The sequence below is a fragment of the Ceratina calcarata genome, unplaced genomic scaffold (genome assembly GCF_001652005.2).
Source record: "Ceratina calcarata isolate Rehan_Ccalc_2016 unplaced genomic scaffold, ASM165200v1 scaffold584.2, whole genome shotgun sequence".
NCBI lineage: Eukaryota > Metazoa > Arthropoda > Insecta > Hymenoptera > Apidae > Ceratina > Ceratina calcarata.
Genome location: NW_017177064.1, coordinates 11,814 through 20,744, shown reverse-complemented (window position 1 = coordinate 20,744; position 8,931 = coordinate 11,814). Strand labels below are relative to the sequence as shown.

Here is an 8,931-nt window from a genome sequence, read left to right as displayed (position 1 = left end):
CTTTTCTCATGATTCAGTTATCATAAATAGATGCTGAAAATTGTAAACAGCTGGCTTTAATAGAATGTTTAATATTCGCACAGGAAGCAAAAGAAGTACAATAAAAAATTCTAAAAAATTCCTTTTTTACTTTGCCTTCTAATTTACTCCAGCGTGTATCAATCTGTTCATATATGAAGAATTTAAATGCGGTAACCTAATTGTCCATGTGGAATAGGCGTGTGACTTCATTTATTGTATTTGATTTTTTACGTCTTTGTTTAACAATGATGAGGTCCTATTTTCCATTTCCTCTCCTAGTGAATAACGTAGTGACATACTTCAAAGGGACGTGACGTAAATGCATCATGTTTCAATCGTTCCACGATGGCGTGCTGCGTGCACGTATCCGAGATTCCATAGTGAGTTTGTGAAACGGAGTGGAATAGCGGAGCTGTGTGGTCGCAGCAGTGGCGTTATTTGTTACAATCGACAACAGTTTTACGCTTTTCACCGATAATATAACTGAAATCAATGTCTAAAATTGCACGCCCAACATTCTAATCTCACTACGAAGTTAGTATTTCTCGTTACAACAGAAGAAATTATGTTATAAACATAAAAACGTATACATAAGTCGACTGAATGTAATCGTTACGTTATCATTAGAAAGTTTTACCGTGTATCTATTTTCTATCTCTCAATAAACGTTCGTTTCATAATATATTTGAGATATTGCTTCGTTCTTATCAACTAGTAGTTTAAATATTGATTCACACTCTTCGGATTCTGATAATTAAATGTAAGAAAACTACGATCGCATTTTTCAAGTAAAGTGTCTATTTTTAATACCACTACGAATTCTATTAAACTATTTCTACATGCACATCCATCCGTTCCTTTTATAAAAATATTCGACAATTATAAATTAATCAGCAATTATTATTTCTCTTTGTCTCAGTAGAAAATGAAGCTCTGGCTAGTGATAATCCACATAATTCTGGTCGCGACGAACCTGTGGGCGACGGCTCATTTCCATGAGGAATTATCTGAAGACAACGAGTTCGCGGAGTTCGAAGACCTCGACGAGGAGAAGCCATCGCAACCGGTGAGCAACGAGCACCGCAGCAACGAGCACCGTAGCAACGAGAAGTTCAAAGAGACCGTGAGCGACCAAGACTTCGACGAAGAGGACGATGTATTAATAGTCGACGGGGATAGCGAATTCGACCATTTCCAAGATGAAGAAGAATTCGAGGGACTGGACGCTGCTGGAGGCAACGCAAACTCGAAACCCGACGAGCCCTCCACATTGACTATAACCAAGATCCCTTTACATCTGCATGCCAGATGGGACAGTTTCTACGTCGAGATACTGATGATAATCGGTCTTCTAGTGTATTTTATTAACTACGTCGCTGGGCGAGCAAAGAACGCGCGCATAGCCGAGATGTGGCTAATGGAACACAAACAATTGTTATTAGACAATTTCTCCTTGGTCGGCGATACTGGAAAGTCGAACGAGGACGTGACAGAAAATGGTTTAGTGAAGGAGAGCCAGTCGCATTATAGTTTATACTGCTCCGGTAGAGTTGGCTGTGATTCCATGTTAATAGAACTGAAGCTGATCAAGAGACAAGATTTGGTAGCCGTCCTGGCTCAGCTCGTCAGGCCGCAGAACGATCAGGCACATGTTCGTGTCGATTTATCGAAGGATGAGACCGACAATTTTGTCCTCGCGGTAGCGACGAAGAGGACTGCCGTGCACTTAGTCAGAGATATGGCTGACATCAGCGTTTACTGTCCTGAGAAGAGACCCGGCGAGAAGTTCGGTCTTCCTTCCGGTTTCTACGTGATGACTGAAATCCCAGAGGCTGCCTCGGCGATTTTCGACACGCGAGTACTGCAGGCTTTCACGAAGTTCGCTCAGTATATCGATTATATACACATCAGCGATCAGTACAGCGGTCCAAAGCAACAAGAGTAAGAGTCGAAAAGATTCGAAGAGTGAAATTCTATTTAATACGCTGCGTTTTAGAATTTGGTATCATTGCTTTTATTTTATTTGTTACAGAGATACGACTCAGTTAACGATGCCCGAAGTGAAAAGGGTTTTACTTGTGGGATTAAATATTAGCATCAAGGGTCGAACTACTAACGCCGAGAGCCAAGAAAAATTAAAATTTCTGCTGCAATTAACATTTTACCTGTTGGATAAATTGCGTCGCTTTAAATTATCAAAAGAGGTTTGTACGAAGGTCTCATTAATTTTTTATGAACGCCGTCAATCTGGTTATTTAATTAAAACTGATATTTTCGTTTAGGGTAAAAGTAAAGCAGATAAGAATAGACTGAGGGTGGAGGAGGCGTTTTTAAAAACTACGCATGCTGCCAGAGCGGAGGCAGCCGCGCAAAGACGGGAGGAACGTCGTCGGGCCGAGAAGGAGCGGATTTTACAAGAAGAAGATCCCGACAAACAGAGAAAATGGGAGGAAAAGGAGCAGAGAAGATTAGCAAAGAAACGGGCGCCTAGGATGAAACAGTTAAAGGTGAAAGCGATGTGATCGTATAAATTACTTAATCACGACGAGAAATTCTTGAGAACCACTGCGGAGACAGCTGATAATCATCGAAGTGAGTTTTTAAAAGATAGAACTGCCCTTAATTAATCGAAACTTAATTTAATCACAGTCTATTAAGCAATACATTTTCGGAAGATGATCGTCGGTTGAAACCATTAACTTTAATTGTCAATTAAGGTGTAGATAACTATGGGAATACTTAAGAACCTCTCGTAATATGAAAAATGATGCATTACCTCTATCTCGTTTTTTTTATTTGAAGTTCAAAGTATATGATTCATGTTGTTTATTTATTTTTACCATTACGCAATATACAATCGCAGAATAACTTGTTAAACAAGTTGTCGAAATATAAAGTGGATGTGTTAAGAGGAGACAATATATGAAATTGTTTTCAATAAGAAAATGATTTATTAATAAGATTTATCCTCCAATCTTCCAGGTCATGTGTTACAATTATTAACGATTTTTTCCAGTGCGGATTTGAGCCATGATCATAGAATTCTTAATTCTCACCACGAATTTTAATACTGCAATACAATCTTTTTTATTTTAGAGAAGCTTCACAATTTTACTCAAAATTAAATAATTTTATCGATTTGCATTACGCATGGTATTGATTAAACAATTTTCTGTTACTATCAATCACCGTTTTCGAAAATAGAAAATTATTATCATCTACGAAATCGGCTATAACGATGTTGAAGCCACCCTCGCCAGGTTTCTTCCCATTTATCCAAGAAATGATAGCCTTCTGACAAGATTGCACTAAATCCCTTTGAAGCGTACCGCACAAGTGTTTCAGAACGTACGAAACGTCTGGCGTTAGCAAACACTGCGAGACTAAACCAATTTTCACTGACCTAGCTTTCAATTCCGTGTCCAAGAAATTAATCAGTTGGTTAACGTTAACAGTGTTCGGCCATGGCGTTCGCCACAGCCCGCTCGGCCACAGAGTCGAATAATTCTGTGCATAAATATTCCTATAGATTAAAATAACTTGGTGATCCTCGGCGTTCAATCGATTCAACGTTAAAAAATTGAAGGTGGACATGACCGGGCATAATTTAGTACGAAATGTACGAAAAATAGTATCGATCAAATGGCGGTGGTCTTCCTCGGTGAATAAATAAAAATGCTGGAAATCCAAGATCACGATTTCCTTATTGTGACTCGACAGCCACTGGGCTATCTCTTGGAGTGGCTCGTAGATCCTGGATCCGTATAATCCGTGAACAAAGTAAATCCTTTTGTCCGTCGGTTTCGTAGCCACTCTCAAGTCTAGGTATCGTATACCGCCGTCCAGTTGATCCTTGACGTGTTTTTGTTGCGTAATGGACCAATTATAGATTACTGGTTTCGATAAAAATGATACGTAGCGGCCTAGAGCTTTTACATATCTGGGCTCGTCAGGTCCCACGTCGTTGCGACGATTTATCGTGTACGTCATCGTGTTATGGGATCCTGGTAGATTATTTGAAATATTTAAAGTTATTAACGGGATACGAAGGACTTCGTTTCGAAATTTAAATTCGAATTATTAAGAAATTTTATAATAGTATAACTATTATAATTATAAAATTAATATAAGATTTTACAAGATTAGATGAAATAATTGAACTTACCGGGTATGGCCAAGTAAATTATGGATAGACTTTTCAAAGGTTCCGGAAGTCGTGTCATCCAATATTCTAAATCTCCGCTCTTCCTATCTGTCGTGCCTTGAAAACTGTCAAAACCAACGTTCTGACTCTTGTTCTCCATTATTATTACACTTTATTACTGATAATTTAATTATTTTTCAATAGCAGTTCGTTCGATCAATGAGTAATCATTTTTTATTAACTGAGGGGATTAGGTTTTATTGATGGAAGAAACAGGAGTGTTGTAATCGGTCATGGACGGATTGAGTTTAGTGTTACTTGGGTGGAAGTAGAGTGATTCAGCCGATGATCTCCATGCTTTATATAGGTTTTTCCAACGAATTTTCCCACGGTGATCACATTTATTCCGACGCAGATTCGTAGAACCTAACCTCATGGCCATTACATACTTATTACCTTCAATCCGTCCCTCTCCCTCTGTTCCCTACGTACCGTCTACTCTATATACTTGTTTAGATTGAGCTGAACTCGCTCGATTCTGATCAATTTTAAACCTCCGTTCAGGTTCTTTAGTCAAATTGAAATGAAGTAAAATACAGAATTAATTATGATAACCACATTTTATATTTTATTATACAAAATTAGTTCCATACAAATATACGTTTCTCATTTATGATTAGTTTCCTATCTAATTATCTTCCAAATACTTATAAACATATAATATAGATATGTTATAATATGTGTTTTTAAAGCTATCTAATGTATACATAGCGTGTGTATAAAAATGTATATACAATAATGATGTTTGTTAACTTTCTATTTTCGTGAATTTTAAATGTATACCACCTTTCGGTGCCAATAAGAATGCAGCTGGTTCGATTTCATAAGGGATCTTAGTTTTGTCGCAAACTTCCACTTTGTAATTCCGTAAAATAGTCATCAGTCCCACCTTCGATTGATAAACGGCGAACCTTGCTCCTAAATCATATAAATAGAAACGATTAACATCAATCGATTAGAATGAAGTTTTTTAAAAAGTAATGATTAGGCGAATCTAAACTTCGAAAGGCACTGAAGTTTTTCCAGATCTTCGTATTCATTAATTTGTATTAAAACCCATAAAAATATGTTCAAATCGTAATTACGATCATTGAATATCTTTGAGTGAAACATTTACAGGTTTTATATAGAAAAGAATGTACCAATGCAATTTCTGGGTCCATCGCCGAATGGCAAGTAGCTCATCGGGTGTCGCGAAGCAACGGCGTCGTCGTTAAATCTTTCCGGGATGAAAGCGTCTGGATCTGGATAAATCTTTGGATCATGGTGAATCGCATACAATGGTATCCATATAAATGTTTTCGCCGGTATTGTAACTTTGGTGTTCTCAAACGTGTAATCGTGTATCGATTTTCTCATCAGCAGTGGCCCCGGTGGATACTTCCTTAGTGTCTCTAAGAATTAAGTTATCAATCAAATCATCAGATTAATTAAATTGATTTTATACCGTCAATGAAGAAATACATTCCTTCGATTTTTATATTATCTTAGATAGACATTGCAATTTCATCATTCAGATTGAAACATATATCTTCAAACTGGGTTTTATAGTATTTATCTATGTGCGTAATCTAATTGAATTGAGAAAGTTGTATTACCTCGAAATACTAAATCCAGATAAGTGAGATCTTTAATTTTGTCATACTTGAGTTCGTCATTTTCCTTGTAATACTGTCTAATCTCTTCTCGCAATTTATCTTGTATTTTAGGATTTAATGCCAGCTCATAGAGCGCGTTACTCATTGCCGAAGACGACGTTTCAAAACCAGCGACGAAGAAGACGAACGCTTGAGCGGTTAACAGAGTATCCGTCAACTCTGAAAAAATAACATTGTTCCATTAATTTCGGTGGAATATTTAATATACAATTTTATATAGAGTACGATTTAATATAAAATGGTATCTGAAATTTAAAAATGTTACGATGGAAAGGCTTACTGATGTTTTCTAACTTGTCTGGATGCTTTTTTAACTCCATCAACATATTAACAAAATCCGGTCTCTCGATGTTGTTCTCCTTCCTATAATTCATTGTACCGACAATAGTTTTCGTGAAAAACTGGACGATATCCGACGGTGGCAAAATATAAGATAGTAAAGTGAGGAGCCAAGGGACCGCCTGCCTCAATCTGAATTTTATAATTTGCGCGACGGAAGGCGCGAACACTTTCCTCCCCATTTTTCGAAACTCGCTCTCTTCTTCGGACATCGCGTTCGTTTCAATCCCAAACGCACAGGAACCAATCACGTCCGTCGTAAATTGTGCGGTCAACTCGCGGCATTCGATCGGCTCGTCTTTCGATACCAATTTATCCAAATGTTTCTCAAAATTCGTAGAGCAGTCGATTATCAATGGGAACATTTCTTTCAGCTTTCCGGATGTGAAAACTGGGGACAGTCTAGTCCTCAATGGCCGCCACCTCTCTGCCTCGAGATTGAAAAGGTGAGGGGACAATGGGTCCGCCTGTAATTATTTTGTAATTATTCAGCGATTGTACAATTGTTCATTTCCAGCGTGTCTTTAATTTTCAGTTAAATCAGTCATCGAATGGAAATTAAATAATTATACGATATTCAATTTTAAATCGAACTAGAATTTATTAGATATTTCGAGTCTTACCTTCTCATTAACGGGAATACCCCTGTCAGCGAATTTCGAGAAGTCCCTTATCAACACGTCCTTTATCAGTTCCATATCCTTCAAAATTAAAATCGGCGTTCTTCTAGTAAAAATTCCAATCACAGGCTCGTTTTCATATTCCTTGTAAATCCTTTTCAAATAATCGGCCATCGATAGTCTCAGTAACATCGTCTCCTTTATATTACCAAAAACCGGGACCGGTTTTGGTCCGGGCACACCCCGAATTTTCCAAAACTCGAAGGTAGAAATGAAATAATAATAGAAGCCCAGTACCAGGGCTACGAGGCCGCAAATTAATTCCAAATAAATCGCCATCGTTATACGATTTTCATATTTCGGATGAATTATAAGAAGAAATCAATTTTCTGTAAATTATTATAATTGATATAAATTTCGGATAAAGTATATTAAATCGAACGTGTGAATTTATCATTTCAATGCTTGTGCACTGTGATGATGATCATAATTGTACTCATACGTATGCTATACTATCATCACGTTGCGTTTCAAGGTTGACTAATAAACGCAGCAGGCGTTAAAATCGCATTACGTGTAATTTAGAATTAGAATCTGCAGTATTTCTTTTATTTTATAAGTTTTTAATTATTTTCGAATTAGATGAAACGCCAGTATTGTGTTTTCAATATTCGTTTAATCGTAACATTTATCAGTAAGTATACATGAATAAAAGTTATTCTACTTTTATTTTTAATAACAATGAATTAAAACACTTGTATCTTGTTTGAGATGAGAGCAGAATAAAATTGTTCACCGGAAGGACGATGATTTAATGATGAAACGGAGGTACGGTTAATTTAATGAGGAAACAATTAAACTGAGAACGAGCATTAGAATTAAATTGACGTGTCGACTTAGTTTGATTTAACTAAATTTGATTAAGATGCAAACTGCTTACAAGACGGATCGGTGCTCCTCAGTTTTTCACCATTTTTTTAATATCTATGTCAATGCTCTGTTGTGCAAACAGTTTTTACAAAGTCTAATCGGCAGTACTCCGGTATTATGTTGAGTCGTTTCGCTTTATATACTATACTCAACTATACTGCTTCAGTCATAATGACTCGCAGGATTCTAAATCTCAGCAACCGATAAAACAATTCTCTTATCAACGGCTTGTTACTTGGACAGTTTTATTAATGTAATATTTGTATAATGTATAGGAAGAGCGATCGGAATAAGCACCGTTGTACTTGCTTACTCACTGATTACTGACTAACATCCGTTATCACTGGAGTTCTTGGTACTGAGGATATCTGACTGCAATACAGATGGCACCAGGAAACAGACATTTCGAAATTTGAAATTCATTTCTGAATGTTATACATAAAATTAGAGAGCTCTTAAATAGATGAAGGTAGAACAGTGTAAAAGAAATCAGGATTTTTCGTTTAGGATGCGAATTGTAAGTAAGATCGTGAGCCAATCGAGTCCAAGTACTCCCGTGTAATCGCTTCAGCCTCCAAACCAATTGCGCTGGAGATTTCAAACTGAGATAAAATTACCTTACACAGTCTTGTATTCGCAAGTACGCCCCATTACATTAAAAATTTTCACATGATTTTATGGAAGTATTTTCTCCTGTATGATAGAGACTTCAGCTGTCGGTTTTCTGCTCGTTTTGCTCTAATATTTAGATCCACTTTCGACTTCGATATCTTTCGTCGGTCAGCTGTGAGTGAATTCATTGGCGGTAGCCAATACAGCCAGATCATTACTGACTGACTGACTGACATACTTTCACGATTATGACTTAGGAGGGAGGGAGATCGTAGTAAGTTCGAGATCGTAGTAGTTCTCAGACGCAATTACGTCACTTCATTGACTAGTGCTACGCAACAGGTGGCATGAAAGCAAAAGAGAGAAAAATCAAGATCAAACTATGAAACGAAGATGGAATTTCGATAGAATTGAAAAATGACCTATTTGTAGGATGTATGGGAAGAAGCCGCGCCGCTTGAATGTCTCGAGAACCCGATATATTGGACGGTCCGCGTACGACATATGTAATTTGGTCATTTGGTCAATAAAGTATCAAGATTTGTTT

General features: G+C 37.2%; 3 protein-coding genes and 1 long non-coding RNA gene across 5 annotated transcripts; 2 read left to right on the top strand and 2 right to left on the bottom strand.

The window, feature by feature from the left end:
- The first annotated feature begins 404 nt into the window (after nucleotides 1-404).
- LOC108629717 (coiled-coil domain-containing protein 47) lies at nucleotides 405-2,839 on the top strand. Of its 2 annotated transcripts, none has more exons than XM_018032550.2 (4): nucleotides 405-555; nucleotides 944-1,962; nucleotides 2,054-2,225; nucleotides 2,304-2,839. In XM_018032550.2, the coding sequence occupies exons 2-4, from the start codon at nucleotides 947-949 to the stop codon at nucleotides 2,541-2,543; spliced, it is 1,428 nt and encodes a 475-aa protein (XP_017888039.1). In that variant the 5' UTR covers nucleotides 405-555; nucleotides 944-946; the 3' UTR covers nucleotides 2,544-2,839. The 2 variants fall into 2 exon arrangements, with proteins under 2 accessions (XP_017888039.1, XP_017888038.1); XM_018032549.2 differs by having other exon boundaries at nucleotides 941-1,962.
- Nucleotides 2,840-2,952: 113 nt separating this feature from the next.
- On the bottom strand, nucleotides 2,953-4,607 carry LOC108629718 (PI-PLC X domain-containing protein 2). The gene is made up of 2 exons (XM_018032551.2): nucleotides 4,187-4,607; nucleotides 2,953-4,025 (listed from the first exon to the last, which is right to left on the bottom strand). Exons 1-2 carry the CDS (start codon nucleotides 4,323-4,325, stop codon nucleotides 3,166-3,168), a joined length of 999 nt encoding a protein of 332 aa, XP_017888040.1. The 5' UTR covers nucleotides 4,326-4,607; the 3' UTR covers nucleotides 2,953-3,165.
- A 159-nt stretch (nucleotides 4,608-4,766) lies between these two features.
- On the bottom strand, nucleotides 4,767-8,054 carry LOC108629716 (putative cytochrome P450 6a14). The gene is made up of 6 exons (XM_018032548.2): nucleotides 7,783-8,054; nucleotides 6,846-7,231; nucleotides 6,164-6,689; nucleotides 5,824-6,042; nucleotides 5,368-5,619; nucleotides 4,767-5,143 (listed from the first exon to the last, which is right to left on the bottom strand). Exons 2-6 carry the CDS (start codon nucleotides 7,179-7,181, stop codon nucleotides 4,974-4,976), a joined length of 1,503 nt encoding a protein of 500 aa, XP_017888037.1. The 5' UTR covers nucleotides 7,182-7,231; nucleotides 7,783-8,054; the 3' UTR covers nucleotides 4,767-4,973.
- LOC113464898 (uncharacterized) lies at nucleotides 7,238-8,445 on the top strand. Its single transcript, XR_003389760.1, has 3 exons — nucleotides 7,238-7,536; nucleotides 7,614-7,670; nucleotides 8,048-8,445. It is a non-coding gene; the product is annotated as an uncharacterized LOC113464898 (long non-coding RNA).
- The last annotated feature ends 486 nt before the right edge of the window (nucleotides 8,446-8,931 follow it).

What these genes read in the sequence shown, in the direction of transcription:
- LOC108629718 (XM_018032551.2), bottom strand. Translation starts at nt 4,325, where the DNA reads ATGGAGAACAAGAGTCAGAACGTTGGTTTTGACAGTTTTCAAGGCACG. An exon ending in AATTTACTTGGCCATACCCG is followed by an intron (nt 4,026 to 4,186) that starts GTAAGTTCAATT and finishes ATAATCTACCAG; the next exon opens with GATCCCATAACACGATGACG.
- LOC108629717 (XM_018032550.2), top strand. Translation starts at nt 947, where the DNA reads ATGAAGCTCTGGCTAGTGATAATCCACATAATTCTGGTCGCGACGAAC. An exon ending in AGCGGTCCAAAGCAACAAGA is followed by an intron (nt 1,963 to 2,053) that starts GTAAGAGTCGAA and finishes TATTTGTTACAG; the next exon opens with AGATACGACTCAGTTAACGA. An exon ending in GCTTTAAATTATCAAAAGAG is followed by an intron (nt 2,226 to 2,303) that starts GTTTGTACGAAG and finishes ATTTTCGTTTAG; the next exon opens with GGTAAAAGTAAAGCAGATAA.
- LOC108629716 (XM_018032548.2), bottom strand. Translation starts at nt 7,181, where the DNA reads ATGGCGATTTATTTGGAATTAATTTGCGGCCTCGTAGCCCTGGTACTG. An exon ending in GTATTCCCGTTAATGAGAAG is followed by an intron (nt 6,690 to 6,845) that starts GTAAGACTCGAA and finishes AAATAATTACAG; the next exon opens with GCGGACCCATTGTCCCCTCA. An exon ending in AGACAAGTTAGAAAACATCA is followed by an intron (nt 6,043 to 6,163) that starts GTAAGCCTTTCC and finishes TTATTTTTTCAG; the next exon opens with AGTTGACGGATACTCTGTTA.